General features: G+C 37.7%; 1 protein-coding gene across 2 annotated transcripts in view; it reads right to left on the bottom strand.

Moving 5' to 3' along the window:
• Positions 1–648: 648 nt before the first annotated feature.
• The window catches only part of LOC124163270 (V-type proton ATPase subunit H), a 40090-nt gene continuing 25671 nt past the window's right edge, over positions 649–15067 (bottom strand). For both annotated transcript variants that reach the window (XM_046540058.1, XM_046540057.1), the window contains 7 exons: positions 9964–10071; positions 9176–9273; positions 8873–8957; positions 8430–8608; positions 7713–7940; positions 6326–6439; positions 649–1748 (listed from right to left, as the gene is read on the bottom strand). In XM_046540058.1, the coding sequence (XP_046396014.1) occupies positions 1658–1748; positions 6326–6439; positions 7713–7940; positions 8430–8608; positions 8873–8957; positions 9176–9273; positions 9964–10071 (903 nt within the window). In that variant the 3' untranslated portion in view covers positions 649–1657. The remainder of the gene's footprint in view (positions 1749–6325; positions 6440–7712; positions 7941–8429; positions 8609–8872; positions 8958–9175; positions 9274–9963; positions 10072–15067) is intronic.

Genomic DNA, 15067 nt, shown 5'->3' on the forward strand with positions numbered 1-15067 from the left:
TGTGCTAATTAATGCAATAAATTTTTACACTTGTTGCACAATGGCAGCTTCACATAAAAATGGAATGTTATCTTTTGATTATATTTCTTACATTCAAGCCAAAATTCACACCACATTAATACTTGTACAGCCTCCTTTTTGTTCTACCAATACCAAGATATCTTCTGATCACTCCGAGGAGTTCAGCTGGCTTCAAAGGACGAGATGGTTTACCTAGTTTACTGATTGATAAACTTGCAGGAGTGACACCATAAAGATGCAAAGGTGACAACGACCTTGTTCTGCTGCCTAGTGCACGGTTATTTCCTTGAATGATATCTATGACAAATGGCTTAACATTATTAGGACTTGCTTTAGCCTAGGGACTGTGGCACTGCACGCAAGTATGCTTCCCAGTGGCATTGTATGTCTGGTAGTGTAGACCACCTTGTCCTCAAAAGCCACAAAAACTCTGCAGACAAGTAATATGCCTGGGTAGTTTATTTGATGGAACAGCTGGTATGATTTCAAAAGAACCTGGTTCTAATATTGATATCTCTTGTGTGTAATTTTTGTCCTGAAAACAGAAGGTATAATAGCGATTCTCCAATGTAGGGGTGATCTATTTACATCTACTGCCTAATAACCAATAAAAAAACAACCAAATGATTACAACTTGAGAACTAAGCAAACCACTATATTTTTCATAAATTTCTGTACACCATACTTTGATTCCAAGGAATGAAAGCCTTTCAACATTATATACAATGACAGTATCAACATCTTAACATCTACTTTTAACTTTACAAACACACCATGGATATACTACAATGCAATAAATTTTTACACTTGATGCACGATGGGCAGCTTCACATAAAAATGGAATGTTATCTTTTAATTATATTTCGTACATTCAAGCCAAAATTCACACTACATTAATACTTGTACAGCCGTGTTTATGTACAAATTAAGTCTTAACCTGAAACATAATGATCGTGGCATAAACCACAGGGTAACTTCATCTCACTAGACGTAGAGGTACAAAGAATGAGAAGTTCACCAGCAAGAATTACGATTTTGATAGACTTCCTATTCACTTTTAAAATACTGAACAAATGCACAATCGAAAACATCATTTCTAGATATAAGTTTATGAAGCTTGAATCTCTAGTTCAATACCCTTACCATAACTTACATTATTGCCCCACAAAATAAAAATACAGACATTCAACAGCAACAGATATAAAATTACGAGTATTTCAATGGAAAGAATATACATTTGTCTCAAACATAACAGAAGTATAAAATTTTCACAACTTCAAAAATTATTGTGGGATGCATGATAAAACACATTTGAATACGAAGAAATATTTGTGATCATTTTGTGCAAAAAACATGATGAATCTCCCAAGATACTTACTCCACAACTATTCCACAGGCATCGAGAAAGCATAACTAATCAAATATCTAGAGTTGTCCCACAATATACAAGATGAAGTCACCCAAATTCGGAAACCTTTGATGAGTTCCGAACAATTCTTAAGACTTGAGAAATCCTTGTTTTCTTGGCTCATACCCTCAAGCACCCGACCAAATGGAATGATGTTCCGGCTGTCGACTGAAAATGTGGCTACCATGCAGGTTCCCATATCCAAGACATACTGCAAAAAATGAGTGCTTATGCCTTGGCAGCAAGGGCAGATGATCCACCTTGGGCTGGTTTGCCACCTTGTGTCTGTTCCTTTTCCAGTTGTCTCCCCAAGTATTCCCTGAAAAGTAGAACAGAATACACAATCAAACCTTGAATGTGTCCACTACATAGCTATTCCCAGAGATTTCTACGTTTTACATGAGAATTTTTCTGTTTTCTACTGTCCTGACAAGAGGCCATAAGTTTGAAGTGTTGAATTTCAATGAATACCTAAATGGTTGCAATCACATAAACTGAAGAGGAAAAGAAATCTATTTATATACTTCTTCAATACCATCAGCAACTTGTCCTTCCACTATCTTTTAAAATCTAGATTAGCATGGTATAAGGTTGGTATTTCATTCTCGAAAAACAGCAGCTGCAATATGAACTCTATTTTTTCAACATTATTTCCATCTATTAGCATTAGAGTGAATACAATGAATTAACAGATGCCAATAACAGAAGACCTCAGTAATAACCCCAGAGAATTACTTTATAATAATTGTATTAGCACCAAAAAATGTTGGGAAAGGAAACTGCCATTTTCTTTATTACACTAATTGTAAGAGAAAATTTTAAAGCACTGACAGCAACACATAAAAAATACTATTATAGGATGCATAAAAACATTATCATTCGGTTTGCTGCATAAATATTTTCAAATGGTAAATACTGATTTTTTTCAATACAGTACACTCCTGATTTTCCGGGCTAATGATGGGGAGAGAGGGCACGAATAATCGGAAAACACGGATAACCCAAACTTTCACTTAAATGTCTTGCAATGCTCATAATTTACCTAAAAAATATATTATTATTTATGCAGTTATTCTGTTATTTTAGAGTGCTTTCCAGACTCATTGAGAGCTTTCTTTGCCAGTTCACGATCTTTTTAGCGGCGATAACATGGTTTTACTCGTATTATTAATGCTCCATGTAAGGCCTGGTTTCGAAAACCACACGTCCGTAATTGTGATCGCAAATACAGAAATGTGGTTTGCATGAATGCTTCAAAACCACTGCTCGACATCGGAAACTACACTGTCAGGCACTATGCCACGTAGTTGCGTCTTGCACAAGTTGCCTGGGTTGTGACAGCTGCGGGATACATATCCGTGATCACGGAGCGCAGTAGTGCACTGCGAGGCTTGGAAAACAGGAACACGGTGCTCCCGTGACTGCAGCCAGCATGCGATCGCTAACGTTTCACGAAGGGGATTCTAACGCAAATAATAACTGTAGTAATTCCTATGATTTTGCGTCCAATTTTATTTTTTTTATAAAGATCGTGGAAAAAGCTGAGCGAGAGTAAAAATCATGCACGGATAATGCGCAACCCTGATAAACCGCAGCCGGATAATCGGGAGTCTGCTGTATTAATTGTTTTTTTTTTAATGGGCAGTTTTTTAAAAGGTTTAAATAAATTTCATCACCACCTTGTTTTATTCATGATTTTTTTCCTTTCATTTTTTCCATTTTCATTTATTAATTTTTTCGTTGAACGATTCTTCCACCGCCCTTCCATTCTCCGAGGGGGAGGGCCGCGCACAGGGGAGGTCCGCCGAAGGGGCTGGCAACCGCAACCTTGGACCCCATCCCTCCGTGCATGTGGCCCCCCCCCTCCGAGTGGTTGTGCCTCAGTAAGGTTCCGCCTTCATTATTACATTCTTTCTTTTATGGCTCTATCTTCATTTTGAATATCATGTCCCCTGATTCCGCCTCTTCCACTTCGCAAAGCACGCCGCCCTCACACCACATATCAATGAAGGATTTCATGTCGCACTTCAATTTACGGTATAAATATTCTCTCCTAATTCTTCTTTCAATTCTTTTTTAAAGTATTCGGCGTATTTTGGAGCCGTTCTTTCTCCTTTTTCCATTGCCGTAAAACAATGGTAGATACTGGCCTTTGCTTCGGATATAATAAAGTTTGCCAGTAAGCCCCGTTTTGCAAAGCCGCCCCTCTGAGGGGGGATGCCTCTGTGCAGCTCCAAGGCAGTTTTTGCTTTGCACCCCGTGACTCTCGTTATCCATTCCTTAGCTGTCCTCCACACCTCTCCGGTCTCTCTACAGTCATAATGGATGTGCCAGGCTGTGGCCTGGCTTCCGGGGCATGTTCTGCACTCCAAGTCCCGCCGCAATCCTGACCGCGACAGGAAGACGCTGTCCGCCAGGCGATCGTGTGCCAGCCTCCAAGACACTTCGCCTTCCCTCCTCAGGGTCGGCGCCGTCCAGAAGGCTTTCCAGCACGTAGGCTCCCCCCATATGCCATCCTTGTGAGGCCACTTCCCTTTGTTTTTTAGGGCAACAATTTCTTTGTAAATATCCCTTTTATGTACGGGCAACGTTCGCAATTGCCTCGACAGCTCGCTCCGGAAACCGAAGGGGAGGGACTCCGCCGTCGGGGGCCATGCTGTCGGGAGAGGTCCTCCGTTCTTCCCAACCTCACGTCCATGGTGTCGAGGGCATTTTTCAATGAGGAGTAGAATCCGTTCCTCCTAGGTCTCGCCTCGAGGAAGTGGGAAACCAGAATTTTCCAAGGTTGGTCTTCACCCGTGACGTATCGTTGAAAGAAGTTAATTCTCATGGCGGTTATTTTTGCCTGCACGTCAGTCAGGCCCAGTCATTAATTGTTAAATGCATAGATGAAAAAATTGAATACATCCATCCAAGGCTTTATATCTTTTATGACACCTAAGTGTCATATATATAAAAAAAATCAGTAAGTTATTCACCAAATTAGCAATGGATGCATAGCTAGAATTTAATGTATTGGGCTAGTTTTTGCGTGATGCTGGAGGCATCAAAAACAGATTTTTCCAGGACGCAAGCTGAATCCCAGAGTTTTTCTAGAAGACTGAAGTTCGCTCAATAATCCTGGTTTCCCAGGTTAGCAGACACCCTTACCTCTTTATAAAAAAAACCACTGTAAAACCATAGATTGAGTATAACTGGAGGGTAGGTGACGTTTCTAAATTGGCCCTAACATACCTCGAGCATCTCCATGGTAACATGAAATTATGTCATGTAACTTGCATATGATTAAGCCTGAATCACACGATAATTTTTCCATATCTATGAATGCTAGCTCCAGCAATAGGTTTTCAGGGATCAAAAGAATGATCACTTGACTCGATCATTTTCTGAATCACAGTCATTCCAACCATCTCTTTTCCCATCATTTTCCGCACATACAACTGTCATTCAATTAAAAGCCAAGCATTGTGTTATAATTTCTTTTAGTGGCCATATGTTCTGATTGGCTGAAGGACAGAGCCAGTGATGGAAAAAGGGATGTAATTTCCATCCCTCGAGCAATCGTGGAAATATTAGGGTACATTTCTGGGTTCCGTCCCTGTTGTCATTTTGATGGCAACTTTTCAACTACTCTGCTGTAGGTATCCTCAGGGCAGGAGAGAATAGACAGAAGAGACAGCCTCTGAAGAGATAGCCTGGCCTGAGGACGGGAGTAGGTATAACGTCGCCATCAAAATGACAATGTGGGCAGAACTCGGAAGTCTACCCCCCTGCTAACCTGAACACCATGAAAACTTACATAAGAAACTCAACTGTGAGAATTGATCTCGAGAAAGGGTAATTTTTTTTGCCATCATTGGAGCTGTCCCTCGAAAGGAATGGAATGAATGATGGTGTGACTCAGGCTTTAGCAAATGGTGCACTATTGCTGTGCATTTGGGTAAAAATAAAAATCATTCAAGGGAAGTGGAGTGATCTTTCATTGGTGAGTTAGGCTAAAAATACTTTAATATGTTGCATTTCATTTTGATATGTTCTGTCCCTCTTAGTGATCGCTCAAGTGATCATTTTACTGAATCACACAGTCCTTCCCGCGGTCCCTTTTCGTATCAATTCCGAATTCACAGCTCATTGTCATAGGACCCGCATCACGAAAATTAATAGCGTGTTTGTTTACTAATGCAGTTCTCACGATTGTCAAACACTGTGATGCATTCGCTCAATATGGGCACGCGTTCTGATTGGCTGAAATGGTGTTTCAGTGATGGTTTCAGCAACACAAAAAGCGAACAAACGAGTGATGAAAAAAGTGATGGGAAAACTCATCATTGGAGTGATCGCGAAAAACAATTCCCGGCGACGATCATTTGCGAATGATCGATGGAGTGATCACTCGAAAATGACGAAAAAAAATAATCGTGTGACAATACACCTCTGTTTATCAAGAAAAATAAAGACTCTCCCATTAACAACTATAAACCTCCACACGATAAATTAGACAGGACCGGGAAAACTGCCACCTCATAATAAGAGGGTTAGGTATATGTACGTATGTTGTCTGCTGGTTGCGGTTTTTGCAGGATGAGCAAAGTGTTCACGAAGATTGCAGAGGTGAGCCACAATTATATAGTAGCTACATCGGATGGACTCCAGTTGGTACATATTTGAAGGGTTGACACAATCTGACAGTGGCAACTAATTTTAAGATTTAAAGCCCCAAATATAAAACCAACTGTCACAACACCAGATCTTTGCTTGAACTAATAATCAAAGCTTCAGACTTTGAAGACATAAATGAGATCAAATGTGAGGGAGGATTGAAAAATAAACTCAAAGAAAAGGGCTTCCAAGGGCTTCTTGGACAACAGTAACATAATAGAAAATGTTAGTTCTCACCAGTTATGGACCATAAGTTTCTGCACAGCCAGCAATGCTTCATAGCGAACATTTGGGTCATTATGGCCAAGCAATTGCATGACCAATTGCTTCCCTCCAAGCTGCTCAATAGCCCTGAAAATAATGTAAACACTCAGTAGAGGCCACTTCAGTGAGGAAATAACTTCCTAGCCATTGGCATGGAAATATTACCATATAATTTAGTTTCATTGACCCCTTCTTTTTACATAGGTTATTATTTTGTGAAGATCTTACGTATTTAGCTAAACGATAAAAAATCTTGCCTGGCCAACGTTTTGCATTATTTAGAAAGCGTATCTAAGGAATATGGCTGACACACAATTAAGGGACACAAAGAATTTATTGTCGATTAATGGGATCATTTACTTATTTATATAATTGCTGATTGTGGTAATTTTTTACAAATAAAGAGATGCATAATTTTCTTTTTAATTCTCAATTAAGGATAAATCGGTTTGAAAATTTTTCCGGTTCTCGGTACCGGTTCGGTTCTCCCCAATTGATTCCCAGTTCTTGATACTCGGTTCCAATAGGGTAGTTTCCTTCATCAAAGAAAACGAAAGCCATTGATTGCGATTCGTTACCCACCATTAGTGTATTCATAATATACAAATTATTTGGTTTATGAAATACCGGTTAAGACAAATGGCAATGGTCAATTTTAACCTCATTTGAAAAAGGCCAGATTGGCGCCCATGCGATGCCACTCCACGTGACGTCACAGGGACCTAGGTACTATACGAGAAGTCAGGAGTTTGACATCGTCTGAGATTACCAATGCATGCATGAGGCACAGAGCTCAGGGAAACATGTCTTAATAATCACCTATTAAAACTGGCTAAGGTCGGAAAGTTTCCTTCGTTTGATAAGGTATTAATAATCCATAATTAAGCCAAGCGCTACCAGCTAGCAGGGTACTCTGCTACCTGCTAGCATCCTGCATCGTATCAGCGTTCAAAGGCTCGCCCCAAGGTCAAGGTCACTCGCGGCAGCGGGAACCAGAATGACATCACACTTTTCCCAGCATTCATACTTAGCCGTCGCGTTTTCGCGCGCTTGAAAATTTTCACTTTTCATTTAATTGCAAAAAATAGATATCGCCATTTAAAAATCTAAAAGCGTGAAATACGTACTCCAGGAGTAATAATAATCTTTCGATCTAGGCAATAAAAAATAATAGGAAACCACCCTATTGTGTTAATGCAAAGCCTACACGATGAAGGCGATTAATAAAGAAAGTGAAATGTTGCCCAGGTAGGTTTTTTAACCATTTGATCAAACCTTGAGAACACTACAAAAGAAATAGGATTTTTTTTTGACACATTGAAAAAATAAGTATCAGAATCAGAGGTTCAAGTGAACTTACTTTTTCCCCCTCGGATAATGCCGAACAAACTCTCCAACATCGAAAGATGCCACAGACAACACCAGAGGGTCTGTACTTGTTTCTAAGAGCCGCACTAGGATCTTAAGAAGTTCCATGTTGCGTTCCACAAGACGAGGAGCATTCTCACGCCAAAACTTGGCAGATTTGTGGACAGGTGTCCATTCGAGTCTTCCAGACTTGACTTCTGTTGCGTACTCATCAAAGGAACTGTGAGGAAGGAGACAAGAGAGAAACTTAAAATAATGAAGTGGGACCAGCCATTGCAACAGGGCTCTAAAGAGTATACGAACAGGATTGTGAAAATAAAAAATCCAGTGAAGCATAATTAATCCAACAGACAAGCAATGGTACTTTGAGAGGAAGTATGAATACATCTTTCAATTTAATCACTCATAAATAAGGAGCTAATTCCATAAAAATTACATATTTATACAATAGGAAAACACAAGATCAGATATCAATTAGAAAAAATATAAATGAATGATGCGCTAGAAAAAAGACCTTAGCCTAAAAAATTATGAAATACTATCAGGCTCCTCGAAAGCATGTGAGGAGTTGGATGTGGAAATCAATACCAGTGGTATTTTGGCATTCAGACATTTTTCAGTCACCACCTCAGCAAACACAAGCTTTTACAGTCTCAATTAACTATTACTCAACGTTTTTAATACATACATATTATGAAAAACGTCTCACCTTAAATCTTGCACAGATGTCTGAAGCTTCTCATTCAGATATGCGATGTCGGAAGATATGTCCTCATCATCAAATTTTCTCTGCTCCAGTATAGATAGCTGCTTCAATACTTTACATTGAACCATTGCAATACAATGTTCTTTCGCCACAGCACCATCTTCTACTTTTTCTATCAAATTCTGTGAAAATTGGAAGGTAAAATAAACATTTACACCTCATGCTAACATCATGATCAGTAATTGGAGTAGAAAGGCAAGAACTTCAAACAAGATTCCAAGACCATTTTCAGACAACCTCCATTTGTGTATAGGTGAGAATAAAGGACTTGAAAAGTATGCATAATGATAGCAAAATCCATTAGATCCAGCATGTAGATCAGAGCTAAATCAAATCATTATTAATTAAACTTGAACATTTGTTCAAGAAAAAATATAAAGTCTTACCCTGAACACAGCGAGAATAATACGAGTTACTTTTTCCTTAACTGAATCACTTAGTATGTCAGCAAGGATTGGAATGACATTGTATCTGGAAGAAAGGAAGTATTATAAGTTCCTTACACATGAAACATACTCACAAACACACTCAAACATGTACATTCCTATTTATAGCTATTGTACTGCTATCTTTTACACTTAATGAGATGAGGCACTTATTTACCATGTAGTAGCTACAGGCTACTGGCTCTGTAAATGAATGAAATGAATTATGAAAATGTAAGTGCAGCATGAAATCCGAAAACTCACTTGTTCATTTTCTCTGCAAGCATAGGATTGAAGGTAAGAACCCAGAGGCAAAACGTTAACTGGTACTGCACCTGGAAGTTCACTCGACCCGATAGGACCTGCATTGTATGAAAATGAAATCATTAATTTGAAATTTGGTCTGCAGTTAAGCACAATCTTTAACATTCAAATCTATTCATAAATTCAACATCCTGCAAAAATCATTCAGTAAAAAGTTCATTACAACCAGAATTTCCTAATTTCCTGAAGTTATTATTTTGCTAAACACTCTTAAGGCCTGGTTACACGGTACATTAACACGTACAAGTTAATGTACGTTTGCGTGAATGATTTTGGTGGACCGGAACGGCACATGTACGAATGCATGAACCAAATTAGAACAGGTTCTATTTTCTGTTCATGCATTCGCACAAGTTGGGTGGTTACACGGTACATTTTGGCGTTCATTCTCGCGTTCATACATTTAGACATTAACCCATGTGTTAATGTATCGTGTAACCAGGCCTTTAGTGCAGCAGTAATTCAGTCTCCCTGGAGCTCAGGGATTGAAGTTAGCAAGAAAAGGGCTATATGAAAGAAACAAGAGATAATCTTGCTTATAATGCCCCAACTTCCTTTGATATAATTTAGTTTTAAAAATGAATTACCATAAACTTATTATGTATAGTAATTATATATATTATATATATTATGATTATGATTATAAGATCCAAACAACATGAAAACTCTGCCAGAGAGTAAGGAGGAGGACAATTTAATAAAATTACCATAAATAAAAGAGTTTTTACCTGAAGCAGAGTAGAAATTCCATCGACAGAAACAAACGCAAAGCGATACTCATCAATTCTCAGCATCATCTGCATACACCGTGCGACTGACTGCATGTATTCATTCGCCTAGAATCCAGGAAATAAAAAAAAAATAAAAAAAATCAATGGTATCAGAGAAGGGGTAATCACGCAAAACAAAAAATAACCATAGGAAAAAGACATTCATCAACCAGGCACATTTCAGAACTGAAAATGGGAGGATTACTAATTAAGAGAGAAAAAATTGGAAATACTATCTAGCAACAAGAGGAAATGGCATTAAGTAGCCAGAAGGCAAATGCATTTACAGTGGCCAATGGACGTGAGTAAAAATGCTTCACAAATAAACTGAATGAATTCAGGGGTAACTTGGATGAACTGCACTCTCACATAAGATAAAATGAGAATACTTGCCAAGTTCCACTCCATGCATTTTAATCTACTGCACTGACGTTCGCATACTCTTTACCTTTACGTGCTTTGTATCGTTATATGAGAGGACTTTGAAAATGCCCACAGAAAACGTGAAACCTGGGTCGGCTGATAAAATTGAATTGAACATAACAGATATTTTTTTTCATTTTATGCTTAATTGCTTCTTTGATTTCACACCAAGCAGATCCTTAAAATAGCCAATTTTCTAATACATTCTCACAAAGGTTCAAGCATCCACTCACACAAATACACATAGTAAACAAGCCTTAAGGAATTGCCACACCTTTTTCACAGTGCAAACGTTCACAATCTAAAAAGCATTTCAGAAAAAATATAACAAATAACCATAAGCACTTTCATAAACAATCAAGAAAGATTCATGTTCTACGGAACAAAATACGCAAAACTGACTCCTGAACTGCATTTGATTTCTGAAGTCCTGAGTCAATCACCCTCTCGAGATCATGCTACTGGGATGCTGACGAGAGAAATTTCATGACTTAATTACGAAAATTCCACAGACTAAGTTACTGAGAAGGTCAACAGAAACTGTTAAACTGATACACACAAGTTGATTTCATTGGAGAAAAAGATAGAAGAACGAAGAAAAGCATGCATACCTGTACATACAAATGATATCATACTAGAGAAAGCTAAACACAAGAAGCTGATAGAATTCTTCCTTACAGTGTGATGATGAATTCTTCTAGACTGAGTTAGCTAAGGAAATTATTTAATGGATGAATATTTATTGATATTTGTATACATAAAATGCTAAAGGAGATAGTTCAGTTTTTTAATGATTTTATAATCTACTTTTTATGCACTGTTTTTTTTGTCATATGTACATTTTGCTACACACACAAAATGGAATGGAATGATTTATTATGCTCATCAACCCATTTGAGTATGTTTTTTTAAATTTCGAATGGACTAACCAATTTAGCATATTTTGTACCTTAAACTTTAGTGCATAAATAGTTTGTTAAAATTATTTCAAAATCATACCAATCTATTTAGAAACCTTATCTATCTCCAATAACACCAAGATAAAAACTATTTAATGATAATTTTCCCATTAAAGTGGTGAAAATAAATTGAATGTGAGACAGATGACACAGCTATTTCAAGTGAAACTGCATCTTCAAACAACAAACCAATAAACTAAAAATGACAAGGCATTAGAAGGAGCATCTTATTGAAATGAAGAATGAATGACATGCCAGATACATCAAGTAGATCAGGAATAATAGGTATCTCAGCCACACCAGTACAAGAAAAGTTCATCTTAAAATACTGCTTTCTTATAAGAATGAAAACAGAAAATGCATATAATTCTTGTAAACCTACATTGGCATTTTAAGAGGAGGTAAAAATACAGCTTCCATTCTAATTTTGATTGGTGAACAAGTAATGTGAGGCTCAAGATAAAAGCAAGTGATCACAAACTTGAACAGGTAGAGCAATTCAACTATTTGGACACGCAAGAAGAAAATGGGTACAACAGCAAGGAAATCAGGAAGATAATTTCACAGGCAAAGAAAGCATGGATAGGAAAGACCTGATCAGATCGCAAGGATCAAAGTTGATCACTATGTAAGAGTTTAAAGAGAGGGGTAGTGAAGAATCTGATCTTTACTGCAGTGCTTTACTGTGCAGAGATATGGACACATACGAAGCAGGATGAAAAAAGAGTAGTTATTTGAGATGTGAGCATTGAGGAGAATGGAGAAGGTGAATTGGATGGAGAAGAGGAAAAAAGATGAAGTGCTGGATATGGTGGGTAAGGAGAGGCCGCTTCCAAATGAGATCCGGAGGAGACAGACGGTTTGGATGGAACAAGTGCTGAGTGGGTAGGGGATTTAAAAAACTGGGCTACAGAGAAGACTTTCAGGTAAGCAGGAGAGGGAAAAGAAGAGAATAGGGGATAGAATGTAAGGGGATAAGCTTTATTGTGAACTGAAGATGGAAGTCGAAGATCAGGGAGGAGGCAGGGCCAGGGGTAATCCGCAAAATGCTCCACATGAACTTGCCTTAGTTGGTAGAATACTTTTTATGAAAGAGCAGATTCCATCCAAATAATGAATCAATAAGGAGCTGTAAGGATAGGAAGACTGTGAGGGATAATGGTAACATTTAGGATGGAATATCTGGCTGCAGATGTATGGGAATGGAAAAGAAATCTCAACACATTTGATACCTAGTGACACAGGGTCGAATTGTATTTAGATACACATTACAGACACAGAGTAAGAAATGATTAACCTTCTCTGCCACTCCTTTCAGAATACGCCCAAATGAAAAGGGCTGCAAACTGGAAATATCTTGTCATCACATCAAATAAGATACATTTACATATAATCAGCAACCCAAAGAGAGGATTTCCAAGGCAATAACAACAACTATAAATCAGCAGCAACGTATCTCATGATTTTGAACTCAAGAGGTACAAGTAGAGAGGATGGTGAAGTGGTAGAAAAGTTTACAGAAAGGATATGTTCATTGAAAAAAAACATACAAAACCACCAGTATTCCATGATATGATTCTGACAATGGGCAAAGTTTCATTGGAGAAATATGGTAGAGGTAGCATGGTGTACAAGCAATACTTTGTCGATACAAATATATGTGTAACAATGAGAGATGACAGCTCTGAATGTATGAATTCTACCCATCAATCACCTAACATCCATTTGATATGTCACTTAGTCACCGTTAGAATAGAAATATAATTGAATTTTGAGTTTGGGTTATTGGTTTCAACTACTAATATACAGTAAAACTCGCTTACAATGAATTTTGTGGGACCATAGTTCTTTTTGTAATACATGGGATTTCTTTATATCCATAACAAAGGATCTTGCCTCATACATCATAGGGTTGCCGGCTAATATTCTGAAAATCGCCTTTATTTAAGCAACAGATCCATAAAAATTAAACATTGTCCCACCTTTTCCATCAAATGGCTGCAAAGGGAAGGATTTTAAGATCAACAGTAGAGCTAAGTGGTGATGGCCACACGTGAGAACAACTGATGATAAGGTAAGGAATAGTTAAGTAGGGAAAATGGGAAGATTTAAGGAAGTACTAAGGTGACTTAACTTAGTACCTTATTAGCGGCACTTAGTAGTTCACGAAGAAAAGCTCAAAATAGATGATTTTCAACACGCTAATAATTTAGTATGCTAATAGCTGTAATGTAGCAAAAACAAAATTTGTCAACATTGTCGCTGGAATTCTGAACAAGAGCTGTAACACACAGTTCATTAGAATATGATCGGAAAAGAACTACCTGAATTAAAAATTCATCACAATCCACCTAAGTATGGATATGATTTGGCATGAAAGGATGAACTTATCAAAGCAATTAGTGGAGAACCAATTTGAAAAAAAAACATTCCAAGCAAGAGGTGTTTTTTTTTTGCCTGTGTCTGATTCAAAAATAAAATTATTAAAATTTTTGTTGTAGTTATTACGATAATTATATTTTAGAGCAATAATCTCTAATAAAGATACAAAAAATCTCAACGTCAGCATAAAATTTACCTTATTCTTTTGGCAATGTTTCGTACAATTGTATTGGTTAATCATACAGGTCTCCATTGGCAAAATACATGACAGGCAAAAAAGTAAAGGAAAGAACACAAATAAACATTGGGCTCATTGTTGGGGTGGAGATGACATAACAATTGAAAACTCAGAAAAAAATGTTCACTGAATTAGGAAGCAATCCTCTGACCTTCCGCTTACAAACCAGACTTTCAAATTCCCAAACTACGAAGCTACTTACAGAAGCAACCCGTGTCAACACTTATTTCTGAGTTATGATTGCTGCTCTTTACTCATTGATTTCTCATGACAGAATACAGAATGATTGCGCCCAATTTACCATTCTAACCAAGGGAACCATGCAAATAATTATGAGCAACAATAGTGACTTTGGTCATATTATCTTCAAAACCCATAAAATATTGCCCTTTTCTCAGGAGGTGGACCTTTCACCATATACTGCTTCGTTAAAGAAGAGTTCATAGCTTTGTTAGTTCAATCATAGCTTCCTTAAACAAGAGGGAGTCTTGCTTAAGAATTGGTAAATAAGTTAGTAAAAATACTTGGTATAAAATCGTGTTATGGATATCATTTTGGTAGTAAGAGATATTTATTTCGACACTAAAATCATACATTAGCAGCTTACCAGTGGCGCAGCGAGGGGGGGTTTTAGGGGATAAACCCCCCCCCCCCCCCCAGAGCTCAGAGAAATTTTTAAGTTTAATCCATTTTACTTAATTGGATTAGTATTACTAATAGAATAGTGTTAGGATTAATCAAATATCCCTCAGAAATCCGTAAAACTCACCATTTTGAACCATTAATCTTAAAATTAAAAAAAATCTGCAACTCCTGCTTACCCTGGCGGGTATGCAATACCCCCACATCCTTAAATATTAGTTGCGCATAAAATCCCCCCTAGCCTTAATTCTTAGCTGCACTCCTGCAGCTTACAAACGAATCTATGACTACATTTATTGGAGTTTTTCCATCGTTAACATGTCAATGGTTTTTTTCTGCCACTGCTAAAACAGAAAGTTGTAGGCGCATGCCTCCTTCTAATCCTCACTATTTTCTGATTCACCTAGGCTCACCTACA

Source organism: Ischnura elegans, chromosome 8 (assembly GCF_921293095.1).
Source record: "Ischnura elegans chromosome 8, ioIscEleg1.1, whole genome shotgun sequence".
Classification (NCBI taxonomy): Eukaryota; Metazoa; Arthropoda; class Insecta; order Odonata; family Coenagrionidae; genus Ischnura; species Ischnura elegans.